The following is a 23,144-nucleotide window of genomic DNA, read 5'->3' as shown; positions in this document are numbered from 1 at the left end:
TTTTGAATTCCACGACTTCTCCATCTCCCAAGCTTGGGATGCATTTTTCAGGGTTATTCTTTTTAATAGCAGTTCTATGCACGAATATGTCTTGCTGGTTGTCACACCTTGTTATAAAACCATAATTTTGCTTAACATTATACCATTTTACTATCCCTAAGGTCTTAGTTACTATGATCTTTTCCTTTTTCCGAGTGGCTGCTGTTCTCTGTCTCGCTGCGTCTTTGCTCTCTCCTTCGGTCGCTCCCGTGTTGGAATTGTCGGGGCTGCTGGTGCCTGCGCGCTCTTCCCGGGGTCGCGTTCGGGGCTGTGCGGGCCGGGCCGGGCCGCGCCGCTCAGTTCTCCGCGCGTCGCCTCCTCTGGTCGCAGCTTCGCTGCCGATGCCGGGCGCTGCACCCACGTCTCGGCCGGGCCCCCGAGCGACGACCCCCCCGCGCCCTGCTCCAGCGCATGTTTCGGCTGGGCACGGCTCCGTTCCACCGCCGCTGCCGCCAGCCGCCGCCTGCGCGCCGCCTCTCTCGGCCGGGCGTTCACGGGGCTCGCTCCACCACGCGCTGTGCTGGGCCGTGCGGGCACAGCCGGGTCCCACTGCTCCCGCCGCGCCTCGCTCCGCCACCGACACTGCGGCTCGCATGGCTCCGCCCACGCGCGGGAACTGCCTCGCTGCTGCTCGCAGAGCGCTCGGTGCACGGTCCCTGCGCCAGGCTTCCCTGCGCCAGGCTTCCCTTCGCCAGGACACAGCTGACATTGCTCAACAGTCTCGGTAACTAAATAATATTCACGAAAATATTCTTCCATCGGCATATATTTTGACTCCAATATTAACTGTGTCCAAACGGTTTTCCAAAAGCCCTTGGTAATAATTAAATCCCAAGAAACATAGAAAAAGTTCTTAAGCAACCATGCCAGGAAGTGTTTCAGTTCTTTCTGAGCTTGAATCAAGCTAAAATTCACAAATCGTTGTTCAAGAATCATTTTAAGTTTAAGATAAATGTCCATATGCGGCTCTGAGAGCCAAGAGTCTTCCCACGGTTCCTCCATAGTTTAGATATGGAATAGCAAAGCAAAACCAAGAAGAGGAATCCAAAGTTTCCAGGGTTTACTCACACAAATCAGTCGCTTAGGGATCGGGGATCGTTCTGCTCACGAATCTCCATTTGTTGCAGTGGGGATACTGCAACACGCATATATCAAACCAGGAGTCCCGTGGAAAGGAAATAGATATGGACAGACAGATTCTTGATAGCTGTTTCAGAGATGTTTATTTCTCCAGCCGCATGGCCGGAGCTCTGCCGAGGAACTGCTCCAATCACGGGACCAAGGGTCCTTCTGCCCGCGCAGGGGAACACAAACCAACCAATGGGAACGAGGCTGAGCAGGGGCAGGGAAGCCCCGTGTCTGTGCCCTCAGGGCCCCTCTCCCAGGGCTACGCGGCAGGGGAGGGACCCCAACACTAAGGGACCTAGCTAACCAAATTACAACAGATAACCCGTCTTGGCTAGACAGTTTGTTTGATGGTTGGAACTTTGCACCTTGGCTAAGGGAACTCTGTAAAATAGGCTTGATTATTCTAGTAGTAATAATTATAGTTTTAGTAGCAGTACCTTGTATACTTCAGTGTGTGCAAAAAATGACGAGTAGGACTATGTCTAATATCTTAATTGTTCATCGGAAAGGGGCTCCTGTTGGGGAAGATGAAACAGGAAAGCCTTATAAATATGATTGCCTGACAAAAGATTTTGGGAATATGAAAACTACAGGCAACATCGAAATGAAAGCCACTTTTGAAATACCAAGTCTTAGTTACTGAACAACTAGAAAACAATGGTATGGCCAACTGAAGGTAATCCCCTCTTGATGGAACAATACCCTCTGCTTGCAAACAGGTCCAAGGGTCAGAGCAGACCCTACTAGCTCAGCAGAAGGGGTCCAAAGAGTAGTTTTTAGAAGTTAAGATGTAACACTCTATGGTAATATAAGAACTCTTATAGGCTGTATGTAAATGCTATAGGATTTGTATCTTGTATTAGATTGGTTAGTGACAATTAGAATATTCAGTACAGAAGATGATTTATTGTATTGTAACCAGGACTTCAGACATTCCTTACTACTTCTTCCACTCCTGCTCTTACTTCCACTCTTGCTCTTACACTCTCTCTCTCTCCCGTTTACTCTCTTGCTCTCTTGGGCCTGCTCAGAGCTGAGTCTGGCAGCTCTGAGCAGTGCCCCTATACCCAAGCCTTTTACAATAAACCCCATGTGTCCCAAGACCTGCCTATAGAGATCTCTCCGTCTCCGTCCTGACCGAACCCGCCCGTAACCTACAAAACCAAAGAGCTTTAGCTTCCAATTTAATGATCTCTGGTGCTAAACATTTTTCCAGCATGTAATAAAATTTTATTAAAAATTAGGAACAGAAGAAAAAGGGCTGTAGAAAAAGTTCTGTGGAATTTTTATGAGGCAACAGCAAAACCATACTCAATCTAATGTAAATTCTGGAAGTAAAAGATACGAGCAAGAGTTGCCATAACCTTGTGAACCAGCATTAATATTAATACAGGATTATAGCTGCCATCTAGATGATCATAATGAGAACAAAGCTCTATTAGCCCAAAGGCAGCTATGAAAAGCAGAATAGGAGAGACTTACATGAATAAATAAGTCATGCTAGTTTGCTTTTGCAATTAAATTACCTTCTATTTAAAAACAAAATTCTTAATCCATTAGCCTTACAGACACTCACCTGAGATTTCTATGGTAAGTATCTTAGGAGACATGTATTCCTTAGTGTTTGAAATGAAATCCTAAAACAATGGATAGTGTAATTTTTCAATGCCATTTTATTCTTCTAATGTTTATGCATTAGGAAAGGGTTATATGACTGCATGTCATTACTGCATAGTACAAAATGTGTCTGAGTCTACATTTAATAGTTGTCCTCTTCTCTTTTTCATTACAGTTTTCTAATCCCCTAGTTGAACACAATGATCTACAGGTTACTGAAACTGCAGGTCTCGGTGATACCAACTGTGGCAGAAGCAAAGTTGGAGGCAACAAAAGTTGAAAAGTTCTGACATACCAGAAGCTGACTCTTAAGGCTTTAATGGAGCACAAATGTATACACTGCCCTCAATGCTCCTGCTGTTTGCTTATAGCTGACCATAGATGGAAACATAGGATAAGTGAGGTTGGAAAAGACCTCAAGTCCAACCATTACCTAGTACTGCCAGGTCCACCGCTAAACCATGTCCCCAACCACCATATCTATTTGTTTTTTATATTATATATCTGATATAAAAAACTCATATATAATATTTTGTGCCCTTTAAGTTTTCCTTCTGATAAAGTTATGAGGTCACACATTATTTTTACCCCCAATTGTGAGCATAAAACTATTTCCAAATAATAATCCTAATTACAGAATCAAAGAATCACAGAATTAACTAGGTTGGAGAAGACCTTTGAGATCATCAAGTCCAACCTATGACCTAACACCACCTCATCAACTAAACCATGGCACTGAGTGCCATGTCCAGTCTTTTTTTAAACAGCTCCAGGGACAGTCACTCCATCACCTCCCTGGGCAGATAATTCCAGTGCCCAAATCACTCTTTCAGTGAAGAATTTTTTTCCTAATGTCTAGCCTAAACTTTCCCTGGTGCAGCTTAGGACTGTGTCCTCTGGTTCTGCCAGTGGTTGCCTGGAAGAAGAGACCAACCCCCACCTGGCTACAACCTCCTTTCAGGGAGTTGCAAAGAGTGATAAGGTCTCCCCTGAGCCTCCTTTCCTCCAGGCTAAACAACCCCAGCTCCCTCAGCCATTCCTCATAGGGCTTGTGTTCCAGACCCTTCACCAGCCTTGTTGCCCTCCTCTGGACTCATTCGAGCATCTCAATATCCTTTCTAAACTGGAGGATGCAGAACTGGACACAGCACTCAAAGTGTGGCCTCACCAGTGCCGATTACAGGGGAAGAATGACTTCCCTGCTCCTGCTGGCCACACTTCCTGATACAGGCCAGGTGCCATTGGCCTTCTTGGCCACCTGGGCACACTGCTGGCTCATGTTCAGTCGGCTGTTGACCAGTACAGTAGTAGTAATTTTTCATAAGTTCTTGAGCAAGGAATTTGCAATTGCTTTGGTCCAGTGGTCAGAGCCTTCATTATGGAATATTATGATAAATTATATCTTGGCTCTTTCAGCTGGTTAATTTTTCATGAATCACACTATTCGGTTAGTTTTCTAGGATCTATGAAAACCTTGTTAAATCTTCGTTTAAAGATTGAGTCCAAACGACACATTCCAGACATTTCTTCATTCTTTCAAAATGTACTTGTTTATTTTGAAGAAATGTACACATATAACTGTATTTATTTTTTCAAATTTTAGTCAATTTTATAATTAAATAGCCTGAAGTATTGAGTGATATGATCATTGTATGACTGATTTAGTACAATTAACTATTGCATTATTATTATTTTATATAAATGTTTCTATCAACAATTTCTACTTTTGTATATTAAATTAATAAGGACTAGAGCCTAGGAATATTCTGTCTTCCTAGTTAAATCATATACCCTTTATACAAAACCAACTTCAACCTCCTCTCCAATTAAATTAGTGAAGGAGCTAAGAATCATGACAATGTGATCACCTTATTTTTTCAGCAGCCTTGCTCTGTGTTTGTAGTAGATGTTCAATATTTATGCACTCAGAATAACCGTGAGATTAAATTCTACCTAAATACATTATTTCTGAACCAAACCATTAAACTCAGCTTCTTAATCTCCGACGTGGCCATTTCAAAATGCTCTTCAGAGTCTTGGTCTTGACGAACTTTCCAGACTTGTACTTTCTTTGAAAGTCTCACAAGCTCTTCTCTTTGCTCCTACAAGAACACTATTTTAGTCTAAACAAAGATATAAAGTTCCCGAAGCTTACTTTGATGAGAAATGAAAGAAGTACTTATTTCCAAAGAAAGGGAGGATGGCCCACAGTACTTTAACTTTTCTGAATTTTTGTACTCAGTAATGTATGCTGGAGTCCACTATTCACAATATATGTGAGGCAAAGGAAATTACTCCTTGCAGAAGTTTTTAATCACAAAAGTGATTCATTTTCCTGTAAGATCTTTAAATCTTTTCACAATGGAGTGGTAGTTGCCCTTTCAGTCTGTACTATGCATTTCTACAGAAGGATAGTTCTCATTCCATTCAGCCTGTATTTTCTCCATTGAGACAAGGACACTGATGTGGCATTCATTGGTTGTCTTTCAACCTATGCCATGTACAATATGGGAATGGGTGCTATTGTTTACAGTTTGATATTCATGTGTATTTCCACTCTTAGTGCAGTTCACAAAACACAAAACATGCCGGGTGCGTATAAAGAAGGAGTTAATTTGGGGAATACACAGAACAATGTTTTTGCATTAGGGAAAAAACACTACAGAACCAGCTAGCCCCTACTATTCTGGTATCACCATGTTCCCCGTGATTTTTGTATTCAGCCTTGGCACTGGAAATAGAATTTTCTTCTGTTTCACTTTTGATTTTGGTTTGCCATTAATTTCCCACTGCTACTAAAGCTCATTTTCTTGCATTTGGAGCACAGGTATCGTTACACAGCACAGCCCAAGATATTATTACAATTTTTGGTTTTTTATAAGGCATATTGTTATCCTTTATCTCTCTATTAGCTCCGTATAAATTCCCAGAGTTTTTTTGTCATGCCAAGACACAGTAAGTGCAGAAAACGCTTCACTAGGTCTTCAGTAACAGTGCTCTGATTCTCTGATTCTCTGATTACACCAACTCACACTTCCCATGGCTGGCAGCCTAGTCAACATTATGATTTCCATTTATAAATGACACTCTCTAAGTATCCAGGTCCTTAGGCATTCATCTGGAGAATAAAAAGGAAAGCAGTGTTTCAGTCCTCATTTGTCTTCATTTTTCTCTTTCATCATCAACTCTGTAATGGGAATGAGGCAAGAAAAGTACTACAGCAAAAGATAGATCCAACTCTCAACTAGTTTGGAAGCATTTTCCACTGGCAGAACATAGAATAGTTATTGTTTTGACATTACAATGCAAAAGAAACTATATAATAAAAGCAATTGTCAGTAATACAGAAAGCTAAAAACCTCATGGTTCAGGATTAACGATCCGCCTTCTGGTTATGCTTGATTTTAGTTGTGTCATTGACCTTGTATGCACAGAGCCCTAAACCCATTTGTCAATAGTTTTGGCACCAGTGTTGTGCTATGACTGGTACATGACAGACAAAATGGCTTTGAATTGAAATATTAGTGCCAATTTACATGGTAAATTCTGTATTTTACGTTCTTGTACATTGCAAATATTAACTTATTTAGTTAAAAAAAAACCAGACCTCAGACTTACACTGCTTTTGATCACTTTAAGATAACTTTTTCTATGATTTAAATGCAGTAATTTTCCATTACTACACAATTTTCTAGATTAATGAACTATGCAGAACAACAACTTTATTTTGCATTGATTCAGGCACTTATAATGCACTGCTTTGCACACATTTTATTATTTTTCATATTGAGAGGGGTTGATCAAAGTTAACTCATGTAAGCATGTAACTACTAAGAGTCAGCAAATGTTAATCACAAGCCTGAGAAGCAGGATGCGCCTCAGCCTTGTCAAGATAAGAGAAACAGAATGCACCTTGTCAAGATAAGAGGAACAGAACCTGTTGAAACCAGCACAGAAACTGCTGCATCAGCCAACCAAGGATCCGCATGCTCCAGAAAGGTGAAAAACGCATTGTGAGGAAGACCAGTAGCTTTCACTTGAAAGACCCCCAAGGAAGACACAGAGCCTTCCTCAGTGCAACCACCAGGGTACACAGCGCCTGCACGGCATGTATGCTAATGATATTAATGACTTCTGAGAAGTAATTTGTATAACTACTCCTATCCCAAGGAATGTGATGAATTTTCATGACTGTAACCGTATACTGTGCTCTGTGGAGCGTGTGTTAGGAGGAGCGATCCCCTACGCATCTGGTGCGGTGAATAAAGCAAATGCCCTCTTCTCTGACTCTGTCTCTGAAGTGTCTCTAGGCTCCATTTGGAGTGATTCAACATCACATTCTCTAGAAAAAACAAAATGACCAAGTAATTTATTTTCAAGAGATTTGGCAACTTGCTTTCCTAGTTATCCTTTTGACATCAGGTTCTTGTGCTAAATATCTCTAACAAGCTCTCAGGTGTTACAGTTACCAATAATGACTACAAATATACAATATACCTACTTATTTGGAACTTTTTTTTTATGAGGAAGCACCCTAATCCCAGGGATAATTGTCCCCAAGTGGTACAGCTATCCTACACTGTATGATTTATCCTTCCATGGATTTAAGGTGAGTTTGACATTTTAGAATGCAAATTTTAGGCTGGATGAGAATATCTTAAAAATAAGATATTTACCAGACAAATGATCATTTGTTGCCAGAAGGTGAAAGTGCTGCTTATCAGACATGACAAGATGTGTAAGTGCTGCTCATCTTAAGTTCCCACGTTTACGTATGGTAACACAATTAATCACATACACTTATATTCCCCCCAAATACTAGCCTGCTGTATCAAAATATTTATGCAAATCTAATAATAAGGAAAAAGAGAGCTACATGTCCGTAGTTAAGAGTTACTTGGTGTTTGTCAAAGGGAAAAAAAGCCAAGGAGAAAATATACAAGAAAGAGCGTCATCTTAAAAAAACAGCTCAAGTGCAGAGGGTGACTGATTATGATTCTTTAACAACTCGATTCACAGTAGCAGATTTCATTCATTTTATAATCACAGATAATACACAGATTTTTAATAATGAGGTGTCAGTGTGTGGAAGAAGAGGTTTGCAGACCATTATTTTTTCAGACATTTTCATGGCATATGCTAAGTGCAGAGAAATGTGAGACCTGCCTGTTAAAGAGGCAGTTAAACTTATTCAAGCACTTCTGGATACAGAGGACTAAAGGCTGTTTTCTCAAAAGGCTATAATACAGAAGTACTGACACATTTTACCAAGTACATTAAACACAAAATCTATTATGATCGTTGAAAAAAAAAGAAGGAAGAGTACTCTGTATTTCACTCAAATACCAAATATCAAGAATCTAATTCTAATTTCTATGCTGTATTCTCATGTCCCTCTCTGTAAAATCAAGGAGACATCAAATTCTCCAAAGGCTCTGATCATAGACCAATCTTAAACACAGACATAATGGCTAGCTGGCCCTTATCCTTCAGTACTTCTCTGCTCTCATGACAGAGGCATGAACACTTCCAACCTGAAGAAAAGGACAACAAGAGCAAGACAAACAATTCGACAGCCACATTAATTAGGAACAATATGCTCCTGAAATCCCAGAGTGCTACTCAGTTTGCATGATCTACAAAAGAAGAGTCTGCTGTCCTGTAGAATATAGGTCCAGTGGTCTTAATCTAAATGAACACTATCCTACCCATGTGCTGCTACTAATTAATACAGTGCTTTTTTTCCAGAGGTAATAATTTTTGGGAATGATGGTTTCTTCCTGTAAAATAGTTAATAAGGAACCGACAATCATAATTTTAAGAGTAGCAATGTGGTGTGATATCCAGTTCTATAATTATATTCTGCTTTCTGAAATTGTATTTTAATTTTAATTACATATAGAAAAATAACTAATTTTTGGCTTCAGCCTGTGCACTAACAGTGAATACCAACAGCTGCCATATACAAATTACAGATTGGCTATGAGTTAGCAATTCCTATTTTTATTTCAGTTTTGGAATTTAAGGAGGACATTGAAGTTTCCTTCAGTCATTCTTCTGTAAAACTTCCTTTTCACTGAAATGACAGACTTCTTCTAGATCTAACTATTGAATTCAGGAGCAAAATGCAACACTGGAGATGAAAATTACTAGGACAGTTGTTAACCACTGTAAATATTGACTGTATTATAATGTTTGAATTTATTGACTCAAAACACTTTTCATCTTTTTTTTCCTCATGCTTTCTCTGAAACTGGCCTCCTCATCTTGCAGTATTGGATTATTCCCTATGGCCCATTGCAAAGTCCATTGATCCATTTTGACAATTTTGATTTGGGTGTCCCAGATTATTTTATGATTTTTATATAATTTTTTTCCACTGAAAGAAACCATGATAAGCAAGCCCCATATTATTGTTTAGTGCTGTATTACCACAAACTCACTATCAGTGCCGGACAGGTAAATGATCCTATGAATTACTACCTTCATTTATTTTAAATGCAAATCCATCTTCACTGTAGATTTGTTGTGCAGACACAATCCATTTACCAAGTGATAGAAAGAATTTGTTACTCAGCAAAAAAGTAACTGCTTCCCAACAAAAAAACCAATTTGTTGACATCAGAAACAGTCTTAGAATTATCCTCAAAATTCATCCTAATCTTCTAATGAATTTGAAATCCTCTCTAGTTTTGGTTTGATGCTCTTATAGTATAAACTTTCAAAGATGTTAAAAAAAACTGTACCCAAGAGAAAAATCATACCTTGGTGCTTGTCACTTGAAATGGAACTTTGGAGTCCTTTGTATTTGAGGAAGTTAGCTTCTCAGCTGGTTTTGAAGGGATTAGGTCCATAGTGGGAGGCTGATTGCGCAGAACGGAAGACAGGCAAAGCTGCACAGTTTCCTTCAAAGCTTTCAGCTGTGACTCCTGGGAAAATAAGAAACCATCACTTCTCTAAGATGCGGTGTGATGAACACAACTGCTTACTTTCTCTATCTGTATTAAACCAAACACTTATGAGTAACTGCTGCTTTTTCTTACTGATGGAAGGAATTAAGTCTGTCTCAACCAGTATTTTCATATGATTAGGTTACTGTGCATTACACACCAAACTGCCTAGGAAGTCACTGCACTCCTTTCCCATCCCTTCATGCAGTTTTATCCATACTTATATATAATTTTTTCTGAAAAGAAAAATATAATTTACAAAATATCATACAGTGTTCAGCTTTTTATCTATAATATCTACAAAGAAGTCATAAGTATTGCAAGACACAGACTTTGCATGGAGTTTTGTTTATAACATTTCAAATAATTGGTATTTTTCCACGTTATAGATTGATTTTAATCCAACAAAGATGGCTTCCCTCATGAGCATATTATACTTCTGTAGTGTATAGTAAAGGAACCATAGGTCTTTTTAACAGTTAAGGATATATTTGTCCAGACCCACTACTGTCCATTAAGCCAAAATAAGACTTTTAAGTGATGAGATGCTTGCAACTCATGTTAGAACATTTGTATTTTACTCCCAGAAATACAGACAGATATATTAATGGAAATAGAAGTCTGTAATTGAAATAAGCTGAGAGACCAAGAACAATGAGATAACTTCAGCAGCAAGGAAATAATATTTTAAATCTTTGTTTCATCAAAGCAAGACAAATATCAAATGCTAGCTATTGAGGTAACTTCTTACACTCATTTCAAGGGGAGTTAGCGGTATTTGGCATTAAAAAACCCCTAGCTTTTATTCTTTTTATTAAAAATGCACCTGTAAATACAGAATACATCAGCACATTTCAATCACCAAAGATTTTTTTAAAGGTACATAAATCAAGGTATACCATGGCAAAAGATGGTGGAAAGCATATATATATGATGGAAAATGTGTATATAACATTACACAGTAATTACATAGTAAGTATGTGAAATATTACATATAAAATATAAAAGTATTTCACAGTCATATTAATCCTAAGCAATGGCATACAGCATGTTTTAGTTTTTTTCTTAGCAAATATTTTTGAGAACATGACAAATATTCCGTTTTACATCAGATAAATTTCCCCTGAACTGAAAGCAGGGAATGTATCTCATAACTGGAAAAAACTGAGTGTTTCTTAAAAAAACAAAGCCAGTTAGTAGAGTGTATTTCAATAGTGGCATAAAAGACAACCATAAAAAACTATTAATGCAGTGCACAATATGGAAAATTAAAGAAACCTGCCCCTTAAGGCAAGGGTAACTCAGGTTCTTGTTAACAGATCCCTTGGGGCAGATTAGAGTGAAAAAATACTGAATTATTTGTGGTTTTAATATTCATACATATATATATATATGTATATATATGTATGTTTTATTTTAGAATAATTTGCTTGCAATGGAAAGCAAGTATTTAACTGTTTTGGTTATTACCAACAGTAACATAGCAATATAAAAACAGTCACACAAGTAACTTACACAAGACTTGAGAAAATGTCTAAGGGAAAGAAAGAAAGAAAGAAAGAAAGAAAGAAAGAAAGAAAGAAAGAAAGAAAGAAAGAAAGAAAGAAAGAAAGAAAGAAAGAAAAGAAAGAAAGAAAGAAAGAAAAAAGAAAGAAAGAAAAGAAAAAGAGAAAGAGAAAGAGAAAGAAAAAGAAAAAGAAAAAGAGAAAGAAAAAGAAAAAGAAAAAGAAAAAGAAAAAGGAAGAAAAAAAGAAGAAGAAAAAGAAAAAGAAAAAGAAGAAAAAGAAAAAGAAAAAGAAAAAGGAAGAAAAAAAGAAAAAGAAAAAGAAAAAGAAAAAGAAAAAGAAAAAGAAAAAGAAAAAGGAAGAAAAAAGGAAAAGAAAAAGGAAAAGAAAAAGAAAAAGAAAAAGAAAAAGAAAAAGAAAAAGGAAAAGAAAAAGAAAAAGAAAAAGGAAAAGAAAAAGAAAAAGAAAAAGAAAAAGAAAAAGGAAAAGAAAAAGAAAAAGAAAAAGAAAAAGAAAAAGAAAAAGAAAAAGAAAAAGAAAAAGAAAAAGAAAAGAAAAAGGAAAAGAAAAAGAAAAAGAAAAAGAAAAAGAAAAAGAAAAAGAAAAAGAAAAAGAAAAAGAAAAAGAAAAAGAAAAAGAAAAAGAAAAAGGAAAAGAAAAAAAGGGAAAGGGAAAGGGAAAGGAAAAGAAACAGAAAAAGGAAAAGGAAAAGAAAAAGGAAGGAAGGAAGGAAGGAAGGAAGGAAGGAAGGAAGGAAGGAAGGAAGGAAGGAAATGGAAGGAAGAGAGGAAGGATAAAAGTAGAAAGATAACATCACCCACGGATCCAGCGATGAGACTTGATAAAATTTAGATGTCCATTGGTTAAAGTGATGTTCACAGTCTTGTTTCCTCGGAGATGGGGGAAAGCCCACAAAACATAGAGTTCAATGGGTTAATATATGTTTAGGCTTATGTGGGAATGCCCAGGGTACCTCCCGTGAGGGAGGAGTTTTACACTGTCTGTTCCAACATTGTGGATAATGCACAGTCCTCTGATGAAAGGCCCCAGAAATGAGTATGGGGACACTTTGGGCATCTTTGATGGTTTATGACACCTTCTAAGACATGACAGCTGCCTCTCACATCAGCACAGTTGAGCCAGTTAGGCCCCATAAGAAGGGATGAATACTCTCAAGCCTATGTGTGAATGTCCCATGTGAATGTGAGTGTCCCAATACCTTCCCTGGGGAGACGGGTTTTACAACTGAGCCGATTGTGTAAGGGAGAACATTGGCATGATAAAAAGCACTATCCCACTTCTGCAGGGTCTGCTTCTTGTCAGCCTCTTCCCTTATCTGGCCCAAAGCCCAGCTTGTAGTCTCTGGTGATGGGTGCTCACCGTCTCTGTCTTATGTGGATCAGAGGCTTTGCTATCATGCACCGAAAAACTCTCCTCTCTCCCTCTGCCTGGGGGCGCAAACCCAGCCCCAGGAAAACACCCTGCCGATGGCCCAAACGGCCTATTGTTTTGAGTCATTTACCATTAATATTTCAGTTTCCCACAGAATGGAATTTGGCTTGCTTGCAAACAGAGAAAATGGAATGTCTTTCCCTTAAGATGTGTGCAGTCAGATGATATGTCTCTGAACTAAAGGCAGAGTAAAAGGGAAAGGATTACTTTATCCATTTAACTCAGGGACCCTTTAATTTCTAATTGACAGCAGAAGATACTAGCATACTTCTTTTCATGTAACATGTCTTTAATCCTAACTTTTCAAGGAGTGACTGCACAGACAGCATAAATCACCATTTGTTATGGTCAAATTGGCAGAGGCAGCAGACTGTCTAAATTTGCATGACGGTATGGACTCAGCCAATCTAGTCCTGTGTGACCCTAGCACTTCCTGCTTATCACACCGATCTGCAGTCACTCTCCTCTCATCCAGAAATTTCTCTGGATAATTTCTCATCCTCTCATCTCTCAGTCCTGCCACCCAGTGCTCATTCTACCTTGGCTGCAGCCATTCCAATTTTGCCATTCCAAAGGTAAAAGAAGAACAAGTAAATTTGTTTTCATCCTGTGGATAGCATAATTCAATATTGACTTTGCTGATAGGAGATCTATAAATGGACAGCATGAAAGGACAGCTGAAGGAAACACTATTGGAACCAGGGATGTAATTTGACAAAGTGTCATAGGTTAGCAAGCATAGTCCCGGAGGTCATGTCCTTGCAAAGGGGTGCATACTGCTTTCCTCTATGACCTGATAGAACCTATCAGCTGGCCAGTTTGAATATGGACAATTCTCTAAGCCACTTAAAGTTGTGACTGCCTCTGTGATCCACACTTAAGAACAGACAAACCCCCCACAGCTCTCTCTCGTTTCCAGTGCTGGGACAGGTGGCTGCGGGCCCTGTGAGGGAGCCAGCGGGCCCGGCCAGGCCCTGCTCGGGCCAGGCTGGGCCGGGCCACAGCCATCCTGGAGTCGATGGACCTGTTCCATCCGTGGACCACCCCCCCCCCCCCCCACACTTTGCCTTGGGCAGCTGGAGCGGCTTGGCTCTCCCCCCTCTTCACTGCAATAAGCAACATTCAACATTCCAGCTTCAAAGCTGCAAGGCCGAGGTGAGATTAACCCTTTTTATTGCTGTGAAGAGCTGAAAACCTGAGGGAAGAGAGAGAGGAGATGCTTAAAGCTGAAATTCTGTTGTGAAGCTAGGATATATCAGAGTACCCTGTTGTAATTTCATGAAGATATGGGGGGTGGAGTGTTCAACTCGTAAGCAAAAGCACCTGCGCTGAGATAGGCAGATGCTGACGCAGCTGTAATTTCATGACAAGTTTGGACAGGGAGAGATGAACCAGATGAGGACTTTTGCTCCAAACAGGAAAGGAGAAAACCTCAGTCCCTAGAGATGCTCCCAGAGATAGTCCTAACGATGAAGATGATGAAGACCCTTTACTCCCAGGGAAGGAGAAGGGCCTCTGTTTTTGTTTCTGAACGGCTCAACCTTAAAATTGTACCCCAAAACTTCAAGAGTGGACCCTCGAAAGCAGTTGCGGGAAAAGCTGCAAGTCGGGGGAAGGGACTCACATGCGATCAGAGAGACTCCTCTTCCTAAATGGACTGAACAATATTTGGAAGTGGGCGGCTGTCTCGTTGTGATACTGTTTTCATAGCATAAGTAAGAGAGACTCTTCTTTCTAAATGGACTGAACAAGGTTATTATGGAAGTGGTAAACAGACTGAACATCTTAAGGGTTGTCTTTTTACATTGTCAGTGGGAGAAGGGAGAAAGGGGGGGGGGAGGAGGAGGAGAGTTCTGAAGGTGTGGTATAATTTTTTTCCTCTTTTAGGTCTGTTAATAAACTTCTTTATATTCTTTCAAGTTTGGTGCCTGCTTTGCATTTCTCCTAATTCTTATCTCACAGAAGATAAACAGTAATGAGTATTTTGGACCAAAGCACTACACTAAATTGGTGTTTCTGCCCGGTTACAAACCGAACCCGCTACACAAAGTTCTCTATAATCTTGCATAGATGTGACTGTGGTCAAAAGAGGCTGCTTACTGGCCAGAATACTGCCCACACAGGATGCATATCTTCATATTTCCCCAATCCATTTATACTCCTATCACATGGTTAGATCCACAGAATCACAGAATCATCAAGTCTGGAAGAGATCTTCAAGACCATCTGTCAACCATTATAATACTATGTCACCATTATAATCACACCTAAACTCAACTGCCACATCCATCTTTAACACTTCTAGAGATGGTGCCTCCACTACTTTCCTGGGTAGCTTATTCCAATGCCTAACCACTTCTGCAGTGAAAATAGAATTTCTAATTTCTAATCTGAACCTCCCCTGGCACAATTTACTGTAATTTCCCCTCATCCTTTCACTTGAGACACGGCAGAAGAAACCAGCCCCTGCCTCACTATGGTTTCCTTTCAGATAGTTGTAGAGAGCAATGAGCATGAGCTTCCTCTTCTTCAGACTAAACAACGCCAGTTTCCTCAGAAGTTCCTCAGAATACATGTTTTCTAGGCCCTTCACCAGCTTTGTTGCCCTTCTCTGAACTTGCTCCATCACTAAAATGTCATTTTTGAAGTGAGTGGCCCAAAACTGAACACTGTATATGAGGTGTGGCCTTACCAGTTCTGAGTACAGGGGGACAATCACTTTCCTAGTCCTGCTGGCCACACTATTGTTGATATTTGGGGCCTGGTAATGCAGAATTTGTGAGCATTCTAAGGGTCCATGGTGGGAAATAGAAAAGTGCTCCAGTGCAAATAAACTTATGAGAGACACTAAGTCTACTGTTAGGATAAACTATAATTCAGTAAGTATCTAAATCTATTAAAAATCAGAGTAAATTTTTTGAGCTGCTTTTATTCTAATTTGACCATCCTCTTCTTAAATAACTTTGCAGATATACTTAACTTCAAATACCATAATTAGTTCCACTGATTCCAGTAGCATCACTCCCAGGTACAACTTAGATGCAACTTAGTATGCATCTAAATCACTGCAAGGCTTTCATTTGTTTTTTTAAATTACACCAAAACATTGACAGCTGATAGAGGTAAACATGCTTACGTTACATTGCACTTCTTACTTTGTCAAGGGCTGCTTTTTCCAATTCGTCTTTTGCAACTGCTAGTTTTTGCTCCAGATCTGTTAGCTGTTGTGCCTGTGGGAATCAAGAAAAAGAGTTGATGCAATCTGGAATGCATTTTTTCTTGTGAGAGAGGAAAGAATATAAATTTTACAAGTAATATAGATGGGTTGGGTCAGATTTGCTTTTCCTGGGAGAAAAAAAGTTATAGTCAAATCTGCTCTACTTATGTGAATTCAATTATTTATAATAATTCAATGTGAATAAAAAAATTAATTCCATACTAAATATTTAATATTATGCCATAATATCCTTCTGGAAAATTTAAGGTATCCAAATGTCTTTTAATTATGTTGTTAATTTGTCTGACTTCTGAGTGCAATTTGAATATGGTCTTGTAGTTCTAAACATTGAGATGCCAACATTAAGCTAACTTGGCATAAACAGAGAAATTAGAAAACACCCAAACATTCTTGCATGCAGACACCTTATGAAATTATACTATCTGCTAGGATACAAGGCGGTAACTCCAGATTTTTTTTCTCCATGTCTTTTCCTGGAAATAGGAAAATTTACAAGACTAGCTATCTATGCAACTACACAGTGGGAAAGCATTTTGGGAGACTTGTGTTTGAAGTCAAGATCAGGCAAGTAGCCTACACCCTCAGTGGAAGGACTGCTGGCTCTATATAATGTATATATCACGTATGGAGTGTAGGGGTTCAGAAGATCCTTTTAGAAGTTCAGTAAATAAAGACAATTATTTTCTCTCTCCTTCCCTAGGAGGTATATAAACCCAGCCTGCTCGCTTGAAGGAGATACATTCTCTGCAACAATTTTCCATTTTAGGGAAGCAGGAGCTCCCAGATTCCTGTGGTTCTCAGTCTTGTCATTAGTTACAAATCACTATGCAACCAAAAGGCATAAGGATTCTTTTGCTGTTGTATCTGAGAAAACCCAGTCCAGTCATTGTTTTTCCTGTTTGAAAAGGGAACCATAGAGAAGGACACTGGACTAGCCAGTTATCTTTTCTCTCTGAAATTCTGATTAAGTAAATACACATTTTGTACATGCAGAATAATTGGATAAAATTCTCATTTCTCAGACAAAGAGCAACACATTTTTATTTCGACGCAATATTTGTGAGCGCATTTCCCCTCAACACCATCTCATGCTCCCAGGTTTCTGGAGTTCATCCCCAGCCAGAGATTTTTTTCTTGACAGACTTCTCAAGATCTCATGCACTCTGCTGATTGTAGCATAGCTTAATGGATAGCCACACAACATAAATGCTGTTTAGTGTAAATCCTATAAAGGTGGTTAACTTGTTCTCTGCTGGAGTAATGACAGTTCTTCCAGGACATGTCATAGATGAGATGATGAACTTAGGCAAGGCCTGCAGTCCTCAGCAGACAGCTCAAATGATGTTTATTAGCATTAGGCATAGGCTGTACTGCCAAATAAAATGTCAAAAGTCTGGAATTTTCAGTTCCCAGCTCATGTAACGAGCTTAGTTGCATTTTAAAGGAGGATTAAGCATTTATCTTCAATTTATCACTGTAGTCACAGTTTAATTAGTCAAAACCAAACTTGCTTCAAAGTGGAAGTCAACTGTTTGTTCAGATGTGGGAAAGTCTCTTGTGAATTGCAGTCCATAATTCCCACTGCATCACATTTCTTACACCTAACATCAGTCACTGTCACAACACACATATCAGACCACTAGTTTGGTCCTTTAGTCTGGCAACAGAGAATCCACTACAAGAAAAAATCCTTCCATTTTATCAGTTTGCAAAATTTAAGTGGAATTATCACTGGTTTACTAGAGAAAAATATTACTAAGATATAAGAAATTGGTAGAGTTCAGTAACTTTCGGATTTTTTCCTAAATATGGGACACAGTATCACTCACAATAAACATAGTCACAGACAATATTTGAAAAGACTGAATATTGACTCTATGTGATGCAGAGACACATCTCTAGACCAATTTCTAGACCAAGAAATTTCTCAAATCATTAACATTTTTATATTGCTACTTATTAAATTATTTTTCATTACAGCTATAAAAATGAATACATTCTCAATTAAAGAGAATCAAGATTCGAAAAACTGTATATCTAATTGCATAATTTCAATTGCCACTAAAAAGGAAATTACACAAAATAACACATCATAAACATGAGGCTAGGATGGTACCTCTGATAGTGTACATTGCTAAAGAGTTAGAATCAGATGGAAGATGGTGAGGCCCAGAAAACTAGCAACTTCTTCCTTCAGCACCATCAGTGCTACAGTTTAATCAGTGGAAAACCAGAACTACAGTTATGAATTTGAGGGTGTCTGGTTTTTCCTTCAATACATGCATTACATAGGTATCTGAATATCTGGGTAGTTGAGAGAAAGCAGGTAACGGCGGTTAGAAGTGACTACTGTTTTCTTCCTTGCAGGGGAAATGTCTGGTGCTATATAACACACCAAATTCAATGAAACTGCTTCCCTATCAAAAATCAAGTTGGAGGAAAAGTACTTAAGTTCTTTAACTGATATTTTCTGTGACAAAGAATTACTATATTGTAGTAACACTGTTCACATATAGGAAAACATCTGTGGTTTATGGTAAAAAGTTATTCTTCCAAAGCACAGGTTTCAAATATATTAGTGAAGTTTTTCTGAATGCATCATTTACCAAGACTTATTCTCATTTTTCATAATACTGTCATATTTTGATGGACTAAAATTTTCTGTAATATTCATGTATATTTATTTCATTTCACAGAACACTGAGCAAATAGCTCAGTGATATCAATCCAACTGATACTAAGTAAGAATAAAATTCCGGCATTAAAAGTGCATTTTGATGAACCATTCACTTGAAAGTAGTGATAGTTATTTACATCTTAGGTCTAAATCTTCAGAATAATCAGGGTTTTTTTCTGAAAATTTTTGTCTCTCAAGGCTAAATTCATATTGCAATAGTTTCACTGCTACTGCAATTTAGAAGTCTTTTAGGGAGCCAAAAGGAACTAGCATGGCTTTGATACTGAATAAAGAAAAGGACAAACACCAATAAGACTACACAAGCCCAATTCTAATGAGCTGCGAAGAGTCTTTAAAAAGACTAGCCTCGAAGAACTAAAAAATATTAAATATAGGAGAAAGTTTCATGAAGGATGTCTGGACTTCAGGCGGCTCTGTTGAAAGCTGTTTATTGCATAGGTGAAGTTACAGCATTTCAGGGAGTGGGTATCCAGAGCCAGCCCTACAGCTGCCAGCTCCAGCTGTAGGCATACCTGAAGCCACTTTCTGTTCAAGTTACAAAGCATTATATACTTTTCTTTGCTGAGTATCTTAATACATAACGACCAATAAGCACCATACACAATACCTTTACATTTGCCTATAGCCTAATTACCATATTATAGTCATTATTATCCAATCACAAGAGTAAGTAAGTTACAATTTAAGCTTACAATGGAAAATTCTCAGACCTCTCTTCTTCTTCCTACATCAACATTTCTTGTTTGCCTGCGATATCTCTCTTTTTGGTAAAAACATGTTTTCTATTTACTTATGCTCTTCTTGAGACTTATTTACTTGGTGAAAAACATGTCTTTGTAGTCACATACCTTTGTCCTACTCCTAAAAATCTCCTTCCAGTCTCCAACCTTTGCCTTCTCAGTTACTCATCGATCACTGTTTCAGCAAAACATCTTTTACTCTATATCAAAACTTGCTTCCATTTCTACCTCATCCCCAGTTTCTACATTCAGAGATCTTTCTGCCAAGCCTACATACCTGTGAAACTTTCTTACCAAACTTTCATCCTCCCCAACAATTAAATTTCTCTTAGGTATTCTTATAGAATGAGGTCTTTGAGAGGAAGCAGTGAGATAAACAGCAGCTTTCCAGTGCCTACAGGGTGCCTACAGGAAAGCTGGAAAGGGACTTTATACAAGGACATGGAGTGATAGGACATGAGGGAATGGCTTTAATCTGAAAGAGGGTAGGTTTAGATTAGACATTAGGGAGAAATATACTTTCTGTTCTATTCTTCACTGTGAGGATGTTGAGGCACTGGCTCAGATTGCCACAGAAGTTGGGGATGCTCCATCACTGGAAGTGTTCAAGGCCAGGTTGGATGGGGATTTGAGCAACCTGGTCTAGTGGAAAGTGTCACTGCCCATGGGCCCATGGTGGAGGGAGTTGAAACTCGACAGTGTTTAAGGTCCCTTCAAACAAAAACCATTCTGTTTCTATGAAAAGCATTTCTCTTCATTCTCTGAGAGAGTTCACAGAGCAATTACTGTCAGTGAAGTACACTTTTCTAACTCAAATGAATGTACTTACCTTTACTCACTATGAATCACATTAGACTAAATGCCTACATGTCTTTGGAATAATGACTTTGAATGTTCAAGAGTTTATAAATAGCATATTAACTAACACTGAGATGTTCATATTCCTCAAAGTCACTTGAAAGCAACAAAACAGGGGTGAGATAAGTTTTATTATCTGAAAAACAGTCGCTAGAAGCTTTATGCTTCTCAGTTTCTTAGTCACATCAGAAAAAAATAAAAACATTCACTAGTAGTTTTTTTTGTGTACCATTGTAGAAGTTATACTAATGCCTTAGGTTTTAACTTTTCTATTTTTCAAATTCTGTACGGCCTAGTGTGTAACTCTGAAGTTTCTTGTGGCCTGTTAACTACTGTTCTCTCATGCTGGTCAGACATAACAAACCTCCCTAGGTTTGCACTTCAAGGACACCTTGATTGTCCCAGGCCCCAAAATGTGCAAACCAAAGCCTTGAGAGGAGGAGCAAACTTAGAGTAATTACATCATTAACTGAAATTATAATTGGAGAATTAACCCTGATATGCAAATGGACCAAACTTATAAAAGTGTGAAGAACACGTGACCCAGGGTCCATCTTGGGTGGAGCCCCTTGGAGGCTTTACATTCCCAAGGTGTACCTTTGAAGGCCCTTCAAATAAATACCTACTTTCATTCTCTTGTTCTTGTCTAGCCTCTGTTTTCAGGTAGCCACTATTGTGGTGGTCAGCAGCTGACCTGAAGGCTTCACAATAATTAATCCCATTTTATAACTCCCTGTTTTATAACTGAAATAATGAAGATATAACTGAAATTATATAAGTACCTTGACCAGTAGGTTATGCAATCTGATCAGTGTGGACTGTTGGAGAGCAGGCCCAGGCTGTTGCAGATGCAAGCAGCTATTGGCTGGTTGGCTGGTGGTAACTGGTTCAGCCCATAGGGATTGACCGCGTGGACCTTTAACTCTATATAAGTAAAGGAGGACTCAATAAAAGTGGGCTGTTGTGCATGAACCCAGTGTGTCTTGTCACTTGTCTGTCTCCGAAACTGCGACAATTGGTGACTCCTGGACGTGATACAACAGCTACCACAGGTATAGCGGGGAGACAGACGGGGCAACAGGGGGAGCTGCCCGCAGCCTTCGAGCTGCGAAGAGCAGCAGGATAGCTGCGGGGCAGCAGGAAGAGGTGCCTGCAGCCTTCGAGCTGTGACGAGCGGTGGGATAGCTGGGGGGCAGCGGGGAGAGCTGCCCGCAGCCTTCAAGCTGCGAAGAGTGGCGGGATAGCAGTGCTTGGTCCAGACCTTTCCTTCTATTTTTTTTCTTTTTCCCTTTTTGTAACAGGGAGACATTGCCAGCATGGGTGCATGGGTTTCAGCAGTGGAAGACTCTGTACTAGAGGTATTGACTTCCTTTCTAACAAAAAAGGGAATAAAATACAACAAACAGGCTTTAACAGCCTTAATCACGTGGTGTTAGAGCCACAGACTAGACGTCTCTGAGGGGACTGCCCTGGACTTGGAAAAGTGGAAGCGGGCTGGCAAAATAATAATCGAAGCGGCCTCCATAGGAGATGAGACAACTGTTAACGTGATAAAGCCTTGGAGCCTTATAGTGGACTTGCTAAAACAATTAAAAACTGAGAATAATGCAAGGATGATGGTAGGAACACTGCAGGCGCCCCCGACTGAGGCCAGCAACGAGGAGAGGGCAGCAGGAGGTGTGGACACTGCACCAGGTGTGCAAGAGAGCACCTCGACTGTGCAGGGCTGCGCCGCTGGCCTGTGCTGGGGCATCCCCTCCATGCAGCACCCTGCCGCCATGTGGAGCTACACTGCATGCCCCTGCTGGGACATACAGTTGGCGAAGAGCACTGCCACCGAACCAACTGGTGGAGGCACCCCGCACGGCTGCGCTACGTTAAACAAGTGTCCTCCAGCCCCTCTGTGCCCTGCCTCCAACAGCTGCAGAGCAGTGCTTAATGCTGGCCACTGCAGGACCATGTCCAGCTGCTGCCAAGTCTCTGGCCACTGCCAAGCTGCTACTAGCAGGCATTCTGTGACCATGCCTGGTGGTGCTGGCCGCAAAGTTTCTGTGGAAACAGAGCGTCCTGCAACTACATCGAACGCACCTGCACAGCCATCACAAAAATGCTTGCCCAAGACAGACACGCTATCAGAGGCACCCGATCTCCAGTTAAGCATCATGCCTGGAAATAGTGGTGGACCATGAAGTCCTAATGTCGCCACTGCCACAGAAGCAGACACGCTGCTATTACCGGAGCTGGAGCTGTCCCCAGGATGTATACCAACAAAGGACGCGAGAGAGACCAGGAAAGAGACCCAGAGCCATTGTCCCCCTTTGGAACACCGCAATATCGTCACCATCGCTACACTGCTGACAGCCCTCCCTGGACAGCACCGCAACCAGACACACCTGCACAGGCAAAAGCCTCGCACGCCTTCTTCCATCAAGGCATTCCAGCTCAAAGTTTCCCATGGTTCTAAAGTTTCCTGTTCATAAAGTTGTTAAGTTGTCACTTTTATGTTAATAAGCCTGCCGCATGCCACTTTGAGAGTTTGTATCGCTGGTAGTCCCATTTGACAGCTTTTAGATATGATTGTTACATTGCCAATGATACAACGGGATATATCTCTGGCTGAAAGGGCCTAGGCCTGTTGAGCCGTGTTTGTCACCCTGTCTCCAAGGGCCCTGGAGACAGGATGACAGATGCTGCTTTTATATTTAAAAACAAAAAGCGGGAATTATTGTGGTGGTCAGCAGCTGACCTGAAGGCTTCACAATAATAATTAATCTCATTTTATAACTCCCTGTTTTATAACTGAAATAATGAAGATATAACTGAAATTATATAAGTACCTTGACCAGTAGGTTATGCAATCTGACCAGTATGGACTGTTGGAGAGCAGGCCCAGGCCATTGGGTATGCAAGCAGCTATTG

General features: G+C 39.9%; 1 protein-coding gene across 1 annotated transcript in view; it reads right to left on the bottom strand.

Annotated features, from left to right (window-relative positions):
• LUZP2 (leucine zipper protein 2) overlaps window positions 1-23,144 on the bottom strand; it is a 215,994-nt gene that overhangs the window by 35,663 nt on the left and 157,187 nt on the right. Inside the window, exons 8-9 of the mRNA XM_032113534.1 lie at window positions 15,847-15,921; window positions 9,549-9,713 (exon numbers count right to left, since the gene is read on the bottom strand). Coding sequence (XP_031969425.1) covers window positions 9,549-9,713; window positions 15,847-15,921 — 240 coding nt within the window. The remainder of the gene's footprint in view (window positions 1-9,548; window positions 9,714-15,846; window positions 15,922-23,144) is intronic.

The sequence above is a fragment of the Corvus moneduloides genome, chromosome 6 (genome assembly GCF_009650955.1).
Source record: "Corvus moneduloides isolate bCorMon1 chromosome 6, bCorMon1.pri, whole genome shotgun sequence".
NCBI lineage: Eukaryota > Metazoa > Chordata > Aves > Passeriformes > Corvidae > Corvus > Corvus moneduloides.
Note: the sequence above shows the minus strand (reverse complement) of the source record. Positions and strands in the feature narration are given on the sequence as shown.